The sequence below is a fragment of the Carcharodon carcharias genome, chromosome 5, assembly GCF_017639515.1.
Source record: "Carcharodon carcharias isolate sCarCar2 chromosome 5, sCarCar2.pri, whole genome shotgun sequence".
NCBI lineage: Eukaryota > Metazoa > Chordata > Chondrichthyes > Lamniformes > Lamnidae > Carcharodon > Carcharodon carcharias.
Window position 1 is genome coordinate 193,691,112 of NC_054471.1, and position 21,930 is coordinate 193,713,041.

General features: G+C 41.8%; 1 protein-coding gene across 8 annotated transcripts in view; it reads right to left on the bottom strand.

The window, feature by feature from the left end:
• Positions 1–21,930, bottom strand: part of dtnba (dystrobrevin, beta a) — a 464,573-nt gene that overhangs the window by 325,832 nt on the left and 116,811 nt on the right. For all 8 annotated transcript variants that reach the window (XM_041188318.1, XM_041188316.1, XM_041188314.1 and 5 more), the window contains 2 exons: positions 15,553–15,766; positions 5,357–5,442 (listed from right to left, as the gene is read on the bottom strand). In XM_041188318.1, the coding sequence (XP_041044252.1) occupies positions 5,357–5,442; positions 15,553–15,766 (300 nt within the window). The remainder of the gene's footprint in view (positions 1–5,356; positions 5,443–15,552; positions 15,767–21,930) is intronic.

Here is a 21,930-nt window from a genome sequence, read left to right on the forward strand (position 1 = left end):
TGGGTCTGGAGTCACATGTAAGGACAGCAAATTTCCTTCCCTAAAGGACATTAGTGAACAGGATGGGTTTTTACAACAATTGACAATGGTTTCGTGGTCATCATTAAATTTATAATTCCAGATTTTTATTGATTTCAAATCTCAACATGTGCCGTGGTGGGATTCGAACGCAGGTCCCAGAGCATTACACTGGGTCTCTGGATTACTAGTTCAATGACAATAACACTACACCAGCACCTCCCCTAACTCCCTAACAGCACTGTGGGTATACCTACACCACATGGGCTGCAGCGGTTCAAGAAGACAGCTCACCACCACCACCTCCTCCAAGGCGATTAAGGATGGGTGATAAATTCTGGCCAAGCAAGTGATGCCCACATTCCATAAATTAATTTTAAAAATTAGGATCAGACACCAGGATCAGAAAATTAAGGGTGGGGATAAGAAGGGAAGGTAGAATAGATAGATAGATCGATCGATCCATCAGTAAGTCGATCAATCGACAGAGTCAGCAAGAGTCAAGGCACAATCAAGGAATCAAGGTCGCAGGTGAGCTGCCTTCTTGAACCGCTGCAGTCTATGTGGTGTAGGTACACCCACAGTGCTGTTAGGTAGGGAGTTCCAGGATTTTGACCCAGTGACAGTGAAGGAACGGCGATATGTTTCCAAATCAAGATGGTGAGTGGCTTGGGGGGGAACTTCTAGGTGGTGGTGTTCCCATGTATCTGCTGCCGTTGTCCTTCTAGATGGTAGCAGTCATGGGTTTGGAAGGTGCTGTCTAAGGGGAGTTCCTGCAATGCATCTTGTAGATGGTACACACTGCTGCCATTGTGCATCGGTGGTGGACAGATTGAATGTTTGTGGAAAGGGTGCCAGTCAACGGGGCAGTCAAAGGATTGATAGACATTGAGCCATGTACAAAGACTAATGACTGGGGAAGCACATCAGAATATCAGTAGGCATTGAGGCTGGTTCAAGATAGCAGTGACCATTGCATTGGAAGACAAGGGGATTAGCAAGTGACAAAACTCAGCAGGGAAAGCTTTTCCTAAAAATTCCAGTTCCTTCAGATCTGAAATCATTAAGTGAAGATGACTAGCAGAGAATAAAAGTGCTGGGACTAACAAAATACATTTTTAGACAAGTGCTGCGTAAAAGAAACCTGAATACTGCACAGTGGAACTGCGGTTATTTTGCCATTATTTATTGCCCATTTTTTCTGGTGGGTGGGTGGTGAGATGAAGCTCTTCACCATTATACCAGAGAGTGGAGATAATGATCATCTGGACAAAGGCAATATGTCACATTGAATGATAATAAATCTGGGAAAACACATATTTTTGGCATCTTCATCATCCACAATGATGGACAGTTGGTACTGTACTGGGGAAGAAGTTTGCTGATACATTATCAGAATTGCCAAATAATTGAGAATTTTCAAATGATCATCCTACACACATGACACCTGAATGAAATAAGAATACAAATAAATTTAAGTTAATCTTTTTTGGGTTACGTGGTTGATTAATGTTAGAAAGACACTGATGTTAGTCGGATTCACAATAAGGCAATGGGCGGAATTTTCCATGCCCCTTGGCGTTGGGTGTCATGGCGGCCAAGAGCAGACAATGTGGCAGGAAGGCCAAAAATCGGTTTCACATCGTCATGAAACAAGTCTGCGATCACCCACACCGCCCATCAATGGGGGGGGGGGGGCCACCTTTCCCACGGCCGAGCATCAGGGACATCTTTTTAATATATCTGAGCACGTTGGCATGATTGCACACCCTCGTGTTTCACAACTGAACATATGTGACGTGCACCTGGCGAGCTGCACTTCGCTCAGGATTTCGAGGTTTGTTTGCCTACCTTGCTTCGGGTAGCACTCGCAGTCATCAGCGCCAGGCTTCACAGGCAGCGCCACATCACTTTTACAGGGGCTCACGGGCAGGTCTCTGCCCACCAGACCAGCCGTAAGGCAGGGGGTGGCTTTTCAACGGCTGCAGGGCCAGGGCTTGCTTGGGGAAGGGGAAGAGGAGGCCTCAGGCAAGGGAAGAGGCTGCAGGGCGAGGGCTGCGCTGGGGACGAGAGTGAGAGAGGACCACGTGTTGATCTGGGGCCTCGAGGGGGTGAGGGCTGAGGAGGGAGTCTCCAGAGAGGATGGGGTCAGATGGAGATGTGACGGTGTGTGAGAGGAAGCGAGTGATGTCGTCCCTTGAACTGGCAGTGAGATGCCAGGGTATGTGCGACAGGCTTGGGAGTGTGCGAGTTTCGAGTGATGAGAGGGGTGCCTTACCCTGGTGGCACGGATGAGATCATTCATCCTCTTTTGGCACACTGGATGGCCAACCACTTCTGCGCAGCTTTGACATGACCACCTGCCAAGCCAGAGTGGTGACACTGATGTGCCTCCTGCGGCCAGAGCAGGGGTAGAGGGCAACGCAGCAGGCTCCAGAAGGCATCTCAGGGATGCATCACTGAATCGGGTGGGGGGGCAGTCCTCTTGCCTTTCGGGGCATGTCTTCTGTGCAGCACGCGTGGGCTGGAAGCACTGAGAGGTGTGCGGGTGGCTGCACTTTAAATATGGCGCCCGGCGTGAGGAAGCGGCAAGGTGACGCTGTGGTGGGCAAATGACAGCCCACCCGCCATTGAAGCGGCGTGTTCCCTGGGAATACATGATTAACGAGGCGGGATTGGGACGATATCGCGCAAAAACCTGCCACTGCGGCTGGGGAGAAAAACGTTCTTCTTCCTGCCCGCTACCTCACTTAGAGCGAGTCTGGGACAATTCGCCCAGTGTGTCTTGCAAGACTTTGTCAGGTCAAACATCTGGTGGATAAGTAGGAGGGAGACAATCACTGTGCAAAAAATGTAAGAAAAACAACTTACATCAAAAAAAACACAGCAACAGTTGAGTATTTTTTTATGGATGGATTCGTCTCAATAATTCTGAAATTATGAGGATCTGTTTCATTCAACAGAGAGTAGGGGTGAATGACTATTTTTCAGACGAGAGGAAGGTGTGCAGTAGGATTTCCTAGGGGTCATATTAAGACTGCTGCTTTTCCAGGGTGTACAGGGCGCAATTTCAAAATGCGCAGATTCCATAAAGTATGGTGGTCTGGTGAACTGGCAGGAGGATATGGATAGACTTTTAAGAGGGCATGGACAGGCTGGTGGAATGGGTGGACAGGTGGCAGGAAAGATTTAATGCGGAAAAATGGGAAGTAGTACATTTTGATAAGAAAATCAAGGGCAGGTAATATATAAACCAAAAGGTGCAATTTGAAACTTGTGCAGGAACAGTGAGGCCTGGGGCTAAATGTGCACAGATTATTGAAGGTGGCAGGGCAGGTTGAGACAGTGGTTAACAAGGCATGCAGGATCTAGGACTTTATAAATAGAGGCACAGTTTACAAGGTGTTCAAAATCATCAGGGGTTTAGACAGAGAGAAGCTATTCGCATTGGTAGAAGGTTCAAAAGCCAGGGAACAGCAGTATGAGATGAATGGCAAAAGAACCAACAGTGCATGAGGAAGTCTTTCTTATGCTGCGAGTGGTTAAGATCTGGGAGGCACTGCCTGAGAGTGTACTGGAGGCAGATTCAATTGGGGCTTTCAAAAGTTATTAATAGCACCTTAAGGGACCAATATGCAGTGTTACAAGGAAAGGATGGGGGGTGGGACTCGCTGAGCTGCTCTTGCAAACAACCAGCAATGGGACGGCCAGCCACATGACCTCCTTCTGTGCTGCAACCATTCTTTGTTTCCACAGCTGTGCAGCTTAATTAGTTTGGTAAGAACAAAAAAACTGCGGATGCTGGAAATCCAAAACAAAAACAGAATTACCTGGAAAAACTCAGCAGGTCTGGCAGCATCGGCAGAGAAGAAAAGAGTTGATGTTTCGAGTCGTCATGACCCTTCAGCTACAGCCTAGCTGAGAGAATAGGTCATAGATCTCTCTTAGCACGTTGACAACATCCCACTCATAAATGTAAAATCTAAATAGTCAGCTGGGGGAAACAATGAAGCCAGGGTGTAGTAGTTTCCAAAATATTATAAAAGGTTTGAGGACAAAGTAAAAGGTTTCGCTCAAAAATTTGTGAGCATTAAAAAATAACATTTCTACAAGCTGAAATGCAGCAAAGTCTTCAGAAGATATAGCAAAAGCTTTGGGTGATGTGCAAACAAATTCAGAGGACTTGTGAACTGAACCAGTGAGATATCTACTTTGCAATTTCCCATGCCAGCCATTCCACGGCCTTTGAGTGAAACTGCAATTAGTCCCAATTTAGGGAGAGTTTTGTGCTTCAGATCTCGGCCACAAAAAACACTGCAGATATTCTCCATAGTCATGTCACGTGGAACTTATAAAGCCAACAGACAGACAAAATCCACATGTGTGCACAATGCTCTGACAATGGAGCAAATCAGGCCAATGACAAAACAAACTAACTGAAACCGACACTGTCCTTCACTATGCTCCCAACTGCAGATGTTTTCAGGCCTTCTGTGGCTAGGAACCTTTCCAAGGGTTTTCTTTCCACCATACATACAGAGCTGCCTTGCATGATAAATACAAATCCGGGAAAATTGTCCCTTAAGACTTTCATGCAGGTTAGGGATTTAATTTCTAAATATAAACAAGTTATTTTAGTTTATTTTCCCTCAACATGGCAATTTTATTTTAGATTAAAACAATAGGTACAGATTGCACACGCAGATATTAGAAGCCAAACAAAATCAGTTAAACCTCCAATAGGAAGCTGGCCGAGGCCATATTAAACGATAACAATTCCCTGATTAATCCATCATACTTCTAAACAATCCAATTCTTTTTCTAAGAACCAAGCAGAAAATATATCTCCACGTGTAGCGTTCATGTTCTGCATTGTACTGATAAAGAGTAACACTGCATACATTTTAACAGCTAATGCACTCAGTGAGTTGAAATACTGAGTTTAGAGTTCATTAAAACACATAAATGTGTCCCTCCATGAAGTGTACACTTTCTGGACTCCCACAGCAGCTCAAACCAGTAATTAGTTGAGCCAGAGACCAAGAAGGTCTCTGTACCTAGCACCTCAATGCCCATCAATCAGGCCATAAAAACCCATCCGGGATCCACACACCTGATTACTATTCAATGGCTCCTGCTTTAAGTGTGCATGTACTGACGTTGGCTGAGAGCAGGATTGAACTGGACTCATTTAGCTCCTCCACAAATAAAAACATGCAGGCACTCACTGCCTCAGCAGCCACTTGGACAAGGATAGCCCATGTTGAACCAAACTTCAACCAGTGAGAGGGGCAGAAAGAGCAGAGTGGAGAAGAGTGCAATCGCTAAATAAACTTACAGCGCAGTTTGTCCAGGATCTTTCCTCCACACATTGTCGCCAGCATAGCTTTAACTGAGAATACGGTCAACTTTCCATGACCCTCACTGTAAAAGAAAACGGAATTAATTAGTGTTACATATCAGGAATTGGAGCAGCATTAACTGAATGGACATGCCAACAACATTAAAGGTCTCCTTGCACATGAGAGTTTTGTTCATGTATTTTCTACTGCAATGCAATTTCAGTAATCCGTTCCACTTTTTATTGAAAGAATATGAATACAACATTGTCGAATATATCTTAAAACACTTTTCCCATTCCATGAAGTGCACAAAAGGGAATTTAGAATTCACCATAATAAGAGCAAAATAATGCAGATGCTGGAAATTATTATTTTTTCCCCATGATGCCCAGCTCATCGCAGTGGAAGATTGCAGTACACACTGCAGAATAAATATGTTAAGTGTGTGAAGAATAGTCACCTGGTCTCGCCATCTCCTCCGAGCCCAGGGAATCTAGATCCCAGCACTTAAATTTAAAGCTGTGGTAAAATTAGTGGCACACAGCTTCACCAAATGAAGGAGAGCAGATTAGTCAATGTCCCTAACCCACCTCCAGTAAATCTGGAAGTGGGGCATGATTGAGATGGGTTTAATGAGTTTTGTAATTTTAAGTCCCCCATCACCACTCCTCCTGGAGTTTAAATCCCCACTTAATGCCTATAAAGCCCACATCTATCTAAGACTTCAATACTCGTCCATGTCTGAGGAGTCTCTGCTCACTTTCATGAACAGAATACAGGAAAGTGCTAGTTATGATTCAGTTGGCTCCTTCCTCATTTCCTCCTTCCAGACTCTATCTCCATCGCAATATTTCTGGTCTCTCACTATTCTATTGTACTCCTGTGAACTTTCCAAATATACCACATCTCCCTACACCATGTTGAAGTAAAGGCTCACTTGTCATGAAACTATCAGATTTTTCATATCATGTTTTTCATAATATTATTGTAGGCTGATGGGTGTGAGTGTGGGTGGTTCTGTGTGACCGATTTAATTATACTAGAGGCGCTTAGGCTACAAGATTGGAATTATAAAAAGGTGTGAAAAAACTTTTGAAATGGAGCTGGATAAGCTAGGATGAGGCTCCACAGGTAGGGTGTGAATGAAATCTGCATTTTTAGATAAGAGAAAGTGTTGTGTGATTTTCAAAGGGATGATGTAATGTTTACAACTAACAAGACAAGTGAAGCAAAGCAATACATTTATTTTTCAAGTAAGTGCTGACCAAAATAATGGCATGAAAGATATTTATATTAAGTATGTTTCCAAAGACATGTAGAACAATGGGATTTTACATATTGAAGAGAGAGAAACATATATAAAGATGGATGAGAGAGTGCTGTGTAAAATCTTGAAAGAGACACCATGTGAAGCAGACTTGGAAAAAGGCCTCTAACCACTCTGAAGAATAAGTGCTGCTCCAATAACTAAAGTTGTGTTAAAAAGCCTTTGGAACTCCACTGTCAAGTTGGTGCTGTGGTAGCCTTGCTGGATTGACTTTATAAATTTAAAATCTATTTTGGACTGCTGCCTTAAAGGGGGCTTGAGTTGGGAGCCAGGTTAACTAGAATTTTGAGATTTGTTATAATATCAAGTAACTGTAATCTTATGTATGTGTTTGAATTCTTTTATTTTGCTAATAAATGTTTTAGTTTAATTTTTAAAGTATCTATAAAGGTGTTAGTGGACTCATTACTTCTGAATTCAATGCAAAACTCTTCTTGCAATAAAAACAAATTGCAAAAACCATTGTGATAGCGTGGCCAAGTTTCCCTGGTGGATTTGATCCACACCACCTGCCACATCACAACAAAACTGGGCGGCTCATCCAGAATTTTTTTAATTCCTTGATCGGCTGGGAGTTGGTGAATCTTATGGTGACGAGTACGAGAAGAACATTGAACTCGGGAGTTGGTGTTGAGGGATTTTAAAGGGGTGAGACTGCAAATATGGCTTTATCCAAGCTAAGGCTTTTCAGGGAGTAGAAGATTTAACTCTGATTGGTTTACAAAAAGTAACTAAGGTCAAGTTAACAGAATTGGCGGGTAAGTTGCAGTTCGGTCTAACCACAGGGGCAAAGAAAGCAGACATAATTGAAGTAATAACGCAGCATTTGAAATTGGAAGGGATACCTGAAGCTAGTGAGTCAGTTGAACTGGCTAAAGTTCAGTTGCAAATGAAAAAACTTGAGTTGGAGGCGAACGGTAGAGACAAGATATGCAGTTCTTAGAGAAGTAATTCTGCTGGAAGAAGTTAAATATTCGATTTGGCAGTGAGAACTCATGAGGAGGAACAGGGGTCAAAATGGCTAGGCAAGCAGCAGAGGTAGCTGATGATTATGAGCTAGTTCATAGATCTAAACAATTTGTTCGTTCTTTTAAATCAGAGAGGGATAGAAGTGGTTAAGGGAGAAGAGGAGCAGTTGGAAATTTTCAGGAGGTTTCTCTTCAGACCAAAAAGGAAGGTGCGGAGGATTGAAGCAATACTTGTAGATTGAGCTGCTTTCATTGTAACAAGGTGGAGCACATGAATTCAAGGTATTGAACACTACAGGGAAAAACCCATTGCAGTAATTGGAAAGAGGAAAAGCTTTGGAAATACAAGTTCTGGGTTCTGAGATCCAGAATCAGGAGAAGTCAGTGGGTTGTGTACAGATGAAGCAGAAAGAATCAATGATAGGTAAAGAAGTAGGAATGTGCTCACAATTTACCCAAGGGAGCGCTGAAGGGCAGGTTACAGAAATGCTTAATGACTTTCTATGTGAAGGGAAAGTTTTTGGACGTGCACAGGGTGGAGCAGGCAAGGAGGCAAAGATATTAAAATTTTAAAGGATACAGGGGCTAGTCAATCATTAATGTTATGGGATAGTGCTATTTGTGGTCCAGAGGGAGTGTTGCAGGAAAGAGTATTAATAAAGTGGAATTCATGGAGATGTTAAAACTATTCCATTGTGAAAGGTAAATTTAAAAAGTAAGTTGAAAACAGGTGAGATGATTGTTGGAGTAGTGGAAATAATGCCTATTCCAGGGGTTCAATCTATTTTAAATAATGATAGAGCTGGGTCACAGATGTTGGTGATGCCTACTGTGGTCGAGCAGCCTATGGGGGTATATTCAACAGAGATGTTGCAGGGGGAACATCCTTGGTTGTTTCCAGATTGTGTAATAATGAGATCACAACTCACAGGTTGAAACAGGGAGAGGAGGCGTTTGAAAGGCAGGGAAAAGATGCTGACATTCAATTAGCTGGATAAAAGCAAACAACCTGTGGATGCTGGAAATCCAAAACAAAAATAAAAATACCTGGAAAAACTCAGCAGGTCTGACAGCATCTGCAGAGAGGGACACAGTTAACGTTTCGAGTCCATATGACTCTTCAACAGAACTAAGGAAAAATAGAAAAGAGGTGAAATATAAGCTGGTTTAAGGGGAGGGGGGTGGGACAGGTACAGCTGGATAGAGGGCCAGTGATAGGTGGAGATAACCAAAAGATGTCATAGATAAAAGGACAAAGAGGTGTGGACGGTGGTGATATTATCTAAGGAATGTGCTAATAGGTGACATTAAGGGTAGAAAGCAGGACGAGCAAGGTACAGATAGCCCTAGTGGGGGTGGGGTGGAGGGGAAGGGATCGAAATAGACTAATAGACTAAAAGATAGAGATAAAACAATGGATGGAAATACATTTAAAAATAATGGAAATAGGTGGGAAAAGAAAAATCTATATAAATTATTGGAAAAAAGGGGGGGGGATCAGAAAGGGGGTGGGGATGGAGGAGACAGTTCATGATCTAAAATTGTTGAACTCAGTATTCAGTCCGGAAGGCTGTAAAGTGCCTAGTCGGAAGATGAGGTGCTGTTCCTCCAGTTTGCGTTGAGCTTCACTGGAACAATGCAGCAGGCCAAGGACGGACATGTGGGCATGTGCTATACCATCTGGATACAGGTATAAGATTTTGAGAGTAGCTCATGAAATTAAAATAGTGGGACTTTTAGAAATTAGGAAAACACAAGCGAAAATACAAAAACATTTTTATTGGCCTGGATTGCATAAAGATGTAGTCAAATTCTGTAGAACATGTCACACATGTCAGGTGACAGGAAAACCTCAAGCAGTTATTAAACTGGCACCTTTAGTTCCAATTCAAGCATTTGAGGAACTGTTTAACCAGGGTCCTGATTGATTGTGTAGGGCCCCTCCCTAAGACTAAAAGTGGAAATCAAGACTTGCTGACAATTATGGATGTGTCTACTGGGTTTCCAGAGTGATACCTTTACAAAGTATTACAGCAAAGAGAATTGTGAGAAATTTAATCAACTATTCTACAAGGTATGGGCTACTGAAAGAAATACAGTCAGATCAGGGTTCGAACTTCAAGTCACAGCTGTTTAAGGAAGTAATGAGCAGCATGGGGAAAAGCAGTTTAAGACATCATCTTATCATCCTGAATCACAAGGTGCTTCAGAGCAATGGCATCAAACTTTGAAAACTATGATGAGGGCTTATAGTCAAGACTGTCCACAGGATTGGGATGGGGGAATTCCATTCTTTTTATTTGCTACTAGGGATGCTCCTAATGAATCCACAGGATTTAGTCCTTTTGAATTAGTCTATGATCACGAAGTAAGGGGAGCACTCAAGTTGATTCAGGAGAAGTTAGTGGATCAGAATTTGGAAATTACTCTCCTGGATTGGGCGACAAACTTCAGAGAAAGATTGAACAGAGCATGTAAGTCAGCTAAAGAACATTTAAAGGTATCACAGCAGGTGGCAAAGGCTGATAAGAGAGCCACAGTTCATAGTTTTGTTGCTGAGGAAAAGTGTTACTTTTATTACCAGTATTGCGTGAACCATTAAAGGCAAGGTTTGGTGGACCTTACAGGATTGAGAAGAAACTGAGTGAAGTAAATTATTTAATACATACTCCAGATAGAAAAAAGAAGCAATGGATGTATCATGTAAATATGCTTAAAAGGTACTTTGACAGGGAAGCTAATCAAAAGGAGGTATTCGTGGTGGTAGATAAAGTGAAAGATTCTGAAATTGATTTTTCTCGAATCAAACTGGACAATGAGGGGGTGCTTCAAATTTAAATGTAATATTGAGTTACCTTCCAGACAAGTGTCAAAGTAATTTGGAGAAGCTATTGGAGGTCACACAAAGCTATTGTGGGAATAAACTGGGGAGGATAAACCTAGCCGCACATGATGTAGATATGGGTGATTCAGTTTCAATAAGGCAACATCCTTATAGATTGAACCCAATAAAACTATAGCAAGTACAAATTCATGCTTCAAAATGACATCATTGACTCCAGTTGCAGTAACTTGAGTTTATCTATTGTGATGGTTACGAAGCTGGATGGAAAACAAAGGGCAGAATTTTCTGCCTGTTTGGCGGGCCTGACCCAATCTCCGGCAGGCGAGGAGCCGATCCCTGCCAGAGAAGTGGGCCGCACCACCATTTTACGTGGGCGGGCCAATTAAGGCCCGCCCAGCGTGACATCCGGTGGGAAGCGCTATGCACTTCCTGTGTGGGTGGGGGGGATTCCCTAAAAGCGAGAGTGCGCTCTTTCATATGCACGAAAGAGCGCACATCTCCCTGCGGCTAAGTGCAGCCTCAGGGAGATCGCTTCCACTTTGAAAAAGATTAAAAATAGAAAAAAAAAAATTCCCTAACATGTCCCCCTCAGGTGATAATGCCCCATGAGATGGGACATGATCATAAGTTACACTATAACTTGATTAAACTTTTTAAAACCCTGCATGAAACCTCATCCCGCCGGTGGATGAGGTTTCATGTTCTTTCTATTTGCCGCTGGGGCTCTTGGCCTGTCCGCTAACCTTAAGGTTGGACGGGCAGGTACTTTAATTGTTTAAATGATCCTGTCAGTGGTCTCAATTGGCCATTGACAGGTCAGCTGGCCCGCAGCTGATTTTGCTGTGCCCCCACCTTGCTGAAAATTTAAATGGGGCGGGATGACATCTGGGGTTCCGCCCGACATCATCCCACATCATTTTACACATCGGCTAGCGGGCCAGTTGGAAGAGTGCATTGAGAAAGTGGGACAACCAAAGTTTATCAGAAAGATGGACTTGCTGAAAGGATAATGGCAAGTACTGTTATTGGAGAAAGCAAAAGAGATATTGGCTTTTGTGACACCAGATGGGCTGTATCAATTTAAAGTTATGCCATTTGGTATGAAGAATGCACCAGCAACATTTCAAAGACTGACAAACAAAGCAACTGCTGAACAATTGTGCTGTTTATATTGACGACTTGATGGTTTTCAGTCAAATGTGGGAGGAGGATTTACAACATCTGAAAGAACCATTTGATTGACTGCAAGAAGCTAATTTGGTGGTGAACTTGGCTTAAAGTGAATTTGCAAAAAACGCAAATTACATATTTAAGCCATACCATTGGGTGTGGTAAGGTGGCTCCGAGAGATGGGGAGTAAAAGCGATTATGAATTTCCCAGTGTCTACGGCAATACGAGAAGTTTTGAGATTTTTGGGCATGAGTGGGTTTTAATGGAAGTTAGTACCAAATTTTAAAGCAGTGTGGCTCCATTAACTGAACTACTGAAAAAAAACCAAGAAGTTTCAATGGACACAGGAGTGTCAGGATGCATTTGACAGTTTAAAAACTGCATTGACTACAACACTAGTTTTGGCAGTACGTAATTATGTCAAGCAGTTTAAGTTGGCGATCGATGCAAGTAATGTAGCTAATGGAGCTGAAATGTTACAAGATGATGAAATTGGAATCGAGAAACCGGTGGGATATTTTTCACAGAAGCTGAAAGTACATCAGAGAAGATATTCAACCACTGAAAAAGAGAGACTCTCGGACTGGTGTTAGCAATGCAGTATTTCAAGGTTTACGTTGCAAGCAATTTGTCAGAAACAATTGTTTATACAGACCACAATCCTTTAAAATTTCTGGACAAATTTCTGGTCAAAGTACCTTTTCTGGGCAAATTTGGATACCAAGCTGCAAGACTGTTCAGCTGGAGTTTATTATTGCAACCGTTTAATTTACAGGTTATACATGTTCCTGTATAAGAAAATCTAATTGCGGATACATTGTCAAGAGTTTCAAGCGCAAAGGAAATTGAACATTTAAAACCTGGACACTGGACTGCAATGGCCTCTGTTGATACAAAGGATTTGTGGATATTGTTCTGCTAATGCATACACCTGGTAATGTAATAGTTTGTATAACTAGGTAAGTATGGTAAGTAACGTAAGATGGGGTGAGAAAATGAAGCCATCTTTTCAAATTATGATGGCTAATTTTTCCATAAGGATGGAGGTGTCATGAAGCTATCTTATTTTTCATATTATCGTAGGCTGGTGAGTGAGAGCATGGATGGTTCTGCCTGTGCCACTGGCTTAACTAGACTAGAGACGCTTAGACTACAAGATTGGAGTTTTGGAAATGGAGGTGGATAAGTTAGGATATGGCTTCACAGATAGGGTGCGAATGAAATTTGCATTTTAGATAAGTGAAAGGGGTTGTTTGATTTTCAAAGGGATGGTGTAATGTTTACAACTAACAAGACAAGTGAGGCAAAGCAGTATCTTTATTTTTCATGAAGTGCTGACCATAACGTTGACATGAAAGATTTTTATATTATGGGAAAAGTAAATTTCCAAAGACATGATGAACAATGGGATTTTACACATTAAAGAAAGGGAAACATATATGAAGAAGGATGGAAGGCTATGTGGAGGGTGGTCATATAAGATCCAAAAGATACATTGTGTGAAACAGGCTTGGAAAAAAGCCTCTAGCCACTCTGAAGAAAATGTGCTGCTCCAATAACTAAAGTTGTGTTAAAAAGCCTTTGGAATTCCACTGTCGAGAGGATACTGTGGTAAACTTGCTGGATTGAATTTTATAAATTTAACCTATATTTTGGACTGTTGTCTTAAAGGAGGGTGTAGTTGGGAGTCAGGTTAATTAGGAATTTTGAGATTTGTTATAATATCAAGTAACTATAATCTTATGTGTGTGTTTGAATTATTTTCTTTTGTTAATAAATGTTTTAATTTTTAAAATTTCTAAAGGTGTTACTGGACTCATTACTTCTGAATTCAGTGCACAAATCTTCTCATAATCAACACATGTTGTGATATTGTGGCCAAGTTTCCCTTGTGGCTCTGGTCCACCTGGCACATGTCACCTGCTGCATCAAAACACACTTTACTGTCTCACGCACAAGGTCCTTACATTTCTGGAAGTCCTCAACATCCTCACTTTTACCACTTCTACAATTTTGAGCTGTTTTAAATTGAACTCAGAACCACCAAATCACAACTTCCTAACAACCTTCTCCTTTATTCTTTTCAACTTTAGCAGTCAGCTTTGCCTCTTTGAACAAAAATGAACCAGAGGGCAGCCAACACTATTGAAACCCCACCCTAGTGGGGTTGAGTGAGTGCCTTTAAGAACAATGGTGATGAAACAGAAGGAAAAGAAGTTCCCTCTTGCATGGTCTTGCATATTTCTTGGATACCAAATCTGCTCCACAGCTTTCAAAATGCAAGCAGATATACACAACAACATCTACCTATGACACACACAGTCAAACAGGTGGGCAAAGAGAGGCAAGTAGAAATCTACTGCTATGTGTTTTATTATTATTTATTTCTAATGGAGAACAGAACATCTTATGGGGTATGGGGGGAAGCTTAAGCAATTTTTGTTCAATACACTCACATTTTATATAAGAAAACATTTCTCTCTGCAATCATTTTTTGATTAAGTGTCAACTTTAGCACTATATGGAGACTCTTAGTAAAAGGCGAGGAGGATATCAACAGACTTCAGGAGAACTCAGTGAGCCTTGCTCCTTATTCTTGGTTTTTTTGAACAAGGATGAACCAGAAGGGCAGCCATCACTATTGAAACCGGACCCCAGTATGATTCAGTGACATTTCTGGTGAAATGGACAGAATATGACAAGACTAAATTTAATACAGATATGGGCGCAGTGATTCATTTTTCCAGGAAGAATGAGTGAAGTAATATGAACTGAATGGTTCAATTTTAAAGAGGGCACACACACAACGACACCCAGAGGTGGGCATACACAGGTTTCTCAAGGTGGCTGAACAGGATGAGAAGGCACATAGGGTCCTGACTTTATCAAAAGGAGAACAGAATAGAAAAGCTAGGAAAATATGTTTAATCTTTATACAATGCTGGTTAGGCAGCAACTGGAGTATTGTGGCCAATTCTACACACCACATTTCATGTGGGATATTGACGTCATAGGGGAATTTACCAGAATGTTACCAGGGATAAAAGACTTCAGTTCTGTGGAGAACTAAAGAAACTGGGATTGTTCTCCTTGGAGTAGAGAAGGTGAAAGGGAAATATGATTCTGGTGTTCAAAATCATGAAGAGTTTTGTTAGAGTAAGTGAGGAGATTAAGCAGCAGGAGGGTCAGCAGCCAGAGGACACAGGCTCTGTGGTTGACAAAAGAACCAATGCCAAACATTTGTTTACACGTCGAGTTATGATGATCTGAAATGTGCTGCCTGAAAGGGAGCTGGAAGCAGATTCAATAAAAGCTCTCAGAGTGGACTTGATAAATACTTGATAAAAATTCGCAGGGCTATGAGAAAACAGCAGAGGAGTGAGAAAAGTTGGATAGCTCTACTAAAGCGATGGGATGGTACCAATGGCTGATTGGGCTCCTGTGTTGTGGCATTCTATAATTCGCAGATTCACAAAGAGGGTTTCCCTCCGTGCTCAGTCATTTCAACGATGTCAATTATGGAGGAGAACTTCCTCATGAGTCGCTCCCAGGGTATTTCCAGCGCAAGCGTTGTGGGATTGATTCCAGAGCAAACCCTGGATGGTGCGCTACAAGCAGCGAAATGTCAAGGCCTTGCCAAGAGAGGGAAAACCAAAGCTGGAACCTACTTCTCAGGCCCAGCACAGTTTATAATGGAACTGCTCCAGGACATTCCACATAATTGACATCATATCAAAGATCTGGAAAAGAGTACTAGAGAATTCTCATATGAATGATAAAAGTGACTTCATCAAAAATAAAATATGTGTAACAACAATGGAGTGCTCCTAGCCTGACTACCTGACAGCGACCTTTATGTGCATGGTTACATGAGCACTAACCTGTCGTACGCTGCTATGACGAAGTTGAGAAGCAGGCTGATGGACTGTTCCACGCTGATTTGATGGGTGGTTGGAAGGCGTTTGTTTAGCTGGTAATAGATAGATGAAATGATGGTCTCTAATCGAGATACGTTAATTTCTGTGCTATGGTCCAGGGTGTTGAGGCCATTGTCCCGAAAAGCTTCAATCAGGTTCCATATATCAACAAGGTGGACTGTAGACGAGAGAGGATGAAATGTCAAAGCAAAAACCATAGACCCACATTGCCTCGCAATTCCTAAGGACAGAAATCTATCTTAGACAACACGAAATTAACCTCAACTGCACTGCATGTTATCTTTGACATGCATCGAAATCAGAACAGGATCTTCAGACCAATCCACTCTGCAAGTGGACACCACTGAAATGCAGTATGGGATGATTCCACTCATTTCATGAGTGTTGTTGATTCAGTGTCAGATTGAGGAGGAAGGAAGCAAAATCAATCGGAAGGGAGTAATGCTGCAACCCCTTAATATTGACTCCGGACCCCAAAAAGTCTCCTGGATTCATATTAAACATGGGCTAAGAAATCTCTGGCTGATTTATATCTATCGATCGCTCTCCCTCAACTGATGAATTAACATTCCTTCATGTTGAGCACCACTTGGAAGCAGCACTAAGGCTATCACAGGTACAGAATGTATACTGCTGTGCCATGTGACTCCAGATCCATAGCAATGTGGCTGACTCTTAAATGCCCTCTGAGCAAGGGCAATTAGGGATGGGCAATAAATACTGGCCTAGCCAGCGACGTCCACATCCCATGAACAAATAAATAAAAACCCACCACCTCTGGTGGGTCTGTCCTGCCAGTGAGAAAGGACATAGCCAGGGATGGTATGAAAGGGGTCTGGATGTGGCCTGAGAGGTATGATTCTGTGACGTGGCTATGTCAGAGCGTGGCTAAGTATGTTACTTAGTTAGCTCTTAGCTCTCCCAATATTGGCATAAGTCCCAAGATGTAGTGAGGAGGGCTTTGCAAAGCCACCTGGGCTGTGTGCGCCTTTGTTGTAGCAGAGTCCTTTGCCTAGATCGATGCCGGGTAATCCATCCAGTTTTATTCTTACTGTACGTTTTCGTAGCAGTTTGGTACAACTGAGTCATTTGCTAGGCCATTTCAGAGGGCAACCACATTGCCCTGGATCTCAAATCAAATACAGGCCAGACCGGGTAAGGATAGCAGACTTCCTTTCCTAAAGAGCAACAGGTTTACTTTGCTGAAAAACATCAGCGAACCAGTCGGGTTTTTACAACGATCTGATAGCTTCATGGTCACCATTACTTACATTAGTTTTTCTTAATTCCATATTTATTTGATTAACTAAATTCAAACTGACAAGCTGCCAGGGTGTGATTTGAATTCATGCCTCCAGATTGTCAGTTTAGCTCTCTGGATTATTAGTCAGCAGCAGAACTACCAAAATAAACTTGTCAAGAAGGTAAGAAATATTCAACCAGTTATTACTAAAAGATAAAATAAGCTTTTTAGCAAGCTTAAGTGAGCCAGGCTGATAATCTTAAATTGATTGTTAGTGTAACTTCTAGCATATTCTGAATTGTCTAGCAAATGTCCAATTGTGTAATCACATCTAAAATTAGACATTATGTTCTGTGTTTTGCAAGCATGGGCTAGTCGAGTATGGTCAGTGCTCTACTGCTAAAAAACCAAAAGAGTGTGCTGTTTGATACAATCTGTCAGTCCTGGGGACGTATTACCAACGTATTGGACATCACACCGGCACCGAAATTCATATACCGCATTATTCATTTGAGCGATCGGCAGATCGAAAGGAGCTTTTCGGCTCAATAGCAGCAACCCAATAATGGAAATTGCCACTCGTGCCGCTATTACATAGTGGCAGCATGAAACAGCTGGTTTCACCTGCTTGCTCAAATTCTTCAGATGCAAAACAAAAAGCTTCGACAGCATGTTTCTTTTTTCAGCAGTTCTCTGACTTTTTCTGTTTCCCAACTCCTTTCAGCTCTGATCTTACACCGTGCTTTTCTGAATGTTATACACAGCTGGAAATAAAATAATACTGATTTAAGAGGGTGATAAATAATTTCAGAGCAAACCTGCTCTGTTATGAGGGAAGGAGAGCTTGTAAAATTTGGGCGAACAGAGATTTTGTTAAAAAGACGTAGATGCAGCGTTGATCAAACTGGATGGGTTTCCAAAGCTTAAACAAGGTACAGGCTGTGGAAGAATACTCCATCAAGATGGTTACCATCTTTTACCAAATCCAAAATCAGACAGAAATGTGCAACGTGTGTTTCTCTTTCACTGAGGAAACATTCCAAGCCAGCCTTTGGTCTGCCTTTTGTTTTTCTTAAAAGGAAAAGGATTAGAATTAGTTTGGAGAATGGCAGTGTCGTTCAATGCGAGAGAGGCCTGCATTGTGATGGAAAGAAACCTGCTCTTTGACTGTGTGGGGGTATTGTTTTTGATTAGCTCCTGAAAATTAAATCATCACAGACTTGTTACGGTGCGGGAGGAGGCCATTCGGCCCATCGTGTCTACCCCCAGCTCTCTGAGCATTTTAACTTAGTGCCAATCTCCTGCCTTTTCCCCCGTAACCCTGCGTTAAATAAAGGGGCGGTGTTAAAATGTAGCATGAATGCATTCCTTTCAAAACCAGCTGCTTACCCACCTTATCGAATGGACAGTCTGACTCATCTGTTTGTGGGTGTGAGGCTTTATGATGAGAACTACCAAATCCAAAGCAGAGGAAAATATTCATTTGCTTTCTCCTGTCAGAAACTACGAATTTTATTTTTTTTCCTTAAAAAACATATCTGAAACTGTAACTGATCTGACAAAAAGGTTGTACTTTAATAAACATGGTTAAAATCAGATATTTTGTTCAAACCCTCCTTCCAAACTTCAGTAAGCCATCCAGAGCTTTCTGCCATGCTTTATTTGTTAAGTGAGTAATATCGTTGTTATAGGAGCTTGCATCCAGTTCCTGTGAAAGTTACCTTCATGTCTGGTGACACTCATTCCCACATCTTACCTAATGACTGATGCATTCCCCAGCAATTCAGTTGTGATTTGTTGCTGTTTTACGAATATGATACTTGAGTCAGTCAGGTCCAAGTAGGACAAAGAAATGACACCCATAGAATGATGCCAGAAGTGTGACAGATGAAGCACATACTAGAAGCACAATTTTTATAAATAGTAGATCTTCCTGTAGTGAGTCCAAAGATATGCAGTTTTGCCACAACAATAAAACATCTACGTGACATACAAGGTATTTCACTGTTGATCTCCTGGGGCATTTTGCATGCAGAAAAATCAAATGGCTTGTTCTTTCCAACTCTCTAAATCATGTTGGCACTTTGCCTTCATTTTCGATTCTTTCTGCCCCTCTCTGTATGTTCTTATTGTGATATATGCATTAATCTGTTTGGCTGAGAGCAGAGGTTCCCTCATTATTCTGCCTGAAATCAGGGAATAGTGCAGGAGAAGGTAGGAAAGTGGGTAAGGAGAAAAGGAAGAAGAATAGGTGAAGGGGAAGCGAGCAGGATATCCACTCCTCAGCTATTCCAGTTTGTTCCCCTTATCTTCTCCTGCACCTCCCTTTTCCTCTTTCCTCATCTTTCCCCTGCACCTCTTGTCCTCCCCTACTCTTTTCCCACTGTCCCCTTTGTTCCTGTTTCATTCCCTCATCTCTGCCCTCCTCTCTGCTCCCCTCGTCACATTCTCTTCTTACACCCCCTTCAATTCTTACCCTCCTCCTTCCTTCTCTCCTCTCCCTAAGCCCCCCCTCCTTCAGCTTTGGCTCAGTGGTAGTACTATTGCCTTAAGTAAATAGATTATGTATTCAAATCCCACACCAGGACTTGAACACATAAGCTTGGTGACAATGAAAAGGTTTTGCACTGCAAAAGGTGTTATTTTGTGGGTGGCATGTTAAACTGAGGCCCCATCCATTCTCAGGCAGATATTTAAGGTTCCATGGCCCTAACCAAAGAGGGACAGGAAAAGTTCTGCCAGTGACCTGACCAGCGTCTATCCCTCAAGGAACATAACAGTTAAGTGATTATTTATGCTGTCTCTGGGACCTTGCCATGAACAAATTGACTACTCGTTTGCCCAACGAAATAGAGAAATGTTTCATTGGCTGTAAAGCCCTTTGGAATGTCCTGAGATCATGAAAGACAAAATGCAATTGCATTCTTTTTTTCACTCAAATTTCTTATTGAAGTTGCTGATAGAGGTAAGAGAAAGATGTGAATTATCGTGAAATGGGTGGGACATTCAAAATTTTAAACAAGGATGATGGAACCAATTAAAATTGTTACCTGTCTTAAATGGAAAAACACAACGCTTATTCTAACAACTTACATCCTCACAATCATTTCACAATGTCATCATCCCACAGAATCAATAGGAACATTCATTGAAAGATTGATGCATTTATAAATTACAGCCAATTCTGAAAACCATGCTGATATCTTCCAGGACACTGGCAGCCAACATGTAACATTTTCAGACAAGTGCAATTGCCTCAAGTTTTTATGTATCTTTGGCAACAGAATTACACATGCTTCCAGCAAATGTGAACAACAGATTGCTGATCATATCATTGCTTCCCATCACATTACACAACTTCAAACTGGGCTGAGGTCACATTTCTGATTTCACAAATCTAAATCATGGAAACACAATAAAACTACATGCACAGATGCACAAGCGCACCCACACACACAAGATTTAATACACATATAGTGGAATTTCCAAGAAGCAAGCCAACTTGTGTGTGCCCAGACCCAAGCATCAGGAACGTGAATCACTTGCACAAAGTTATATTTTAAATAAACTATTAGATAATCAATACGATGGACCAGGGTCACACATTTTTCCACCTGCATCTCAGTCAGGGAAGGTCATTGTGAAATCAGTGAAGTGAGAAAGATTTTGAATCTCATGAAGTGCACATAACAATAAGGCACACACAATAGACTGAAACTACTTTTGAAATAGCTGGAGTGAGAAGTGCAATGAACTATATGCTGCTCATTTCAATTTGCTCGAGTTCACAATACCTACATCTAGACATGTTTGCCGAAGCAGTTCATCTCATAAATGAACTCTTTTCCGCTCATTTAAAATCAGGTCTTTGGGGTTGGAACATTTCTCCTCTCTTGACAGGATCTATTGTTAAATGCTACACTGTCACGGAATAATTAGGTGCTAGAGGATAAAAGGTGGCATGCATTTCTCTAGTCATCACAACGGGCAAAAATCTTAGTCATCAATAGGAAAGGCAGCATTTTATTTGAAAGATTACAGCTTCATTTAGTTTATTCTTTCCCTCCAGGTTAGTATACTACGATCCTTCATTTGCTGCGTATTGTGGGTGGGGTTTTATGGCCTCGCCAGCGGCTGGTATTGTCGCAGGGGGGACGAGAAAATATGGAGAGCGGCCAAAATGGTGGGCATTGTCCTTCCCCTGACAATGCCCGTCGCTGGCGAGACCAGCGAATTCTTTCTACAATCTTCTTCAACCCATCTCTGCATAAGATCCTACTCTAGGCGAACAGTTCTATCCTCTGGTGGAAAATATACTTCAAGGTAACTGGAGCGATGGTGGAGAGTGAGCCACAAGCAGTGAAATTTATTGTGAGGCATTATTCAGAAGTTACATCCAAAATTACACCCATTCATGCGCTATTTTTTTTATTGCCAATCTCATTGGCATACACTAGAATAGGCCTGAGAAATGCGCACCATAGATTTCCATACTTCGAGGGAATGTAAGTTTAAATCATCTAACCATCATTTATGCACGTTAGGTACAGCAAGCTCAGGAACAGAGCCATGGAAGCGTTTGAATTTTAAATATGATTCCATGAAGCCACGAACATCTTTTCGAAATAATGGATTTCAGTGAGGATGAATAAACTAGTGCTTTAAAAAAAAAATCACCTTGGCCCAGATTCTCCTGTCAAAATAATGGTGGGGTGAAGGTCACTCACCATGATCTACAGGGAAATGGTACAGCAACTTCAGGTGAGAGGCAGGTGTGTGGTCAAGAGTGAATATCCAAATGTTGCTCTCTGAATTGTGCCACTCCACCAGTGGCTTTGTTGAAGTAACATCTTGCTACCCATTTCATCATTGAAATGCCTTGAATGGCATGAAGTTGCTGTATGTGAGCAGCAAATACAAACAAAACTCGCCACATTCCAATCTAAAAACCCTATTAACGATTATAAGTGTCAACTGTAGCCAATCAACCTCTGGCACTGAAAATCATGATTTCAAGTCTCATTCCTTCAGAATTTTTAATTGGTGGAGATTTTGAATTTTCAAAAAACCTTTCCCTT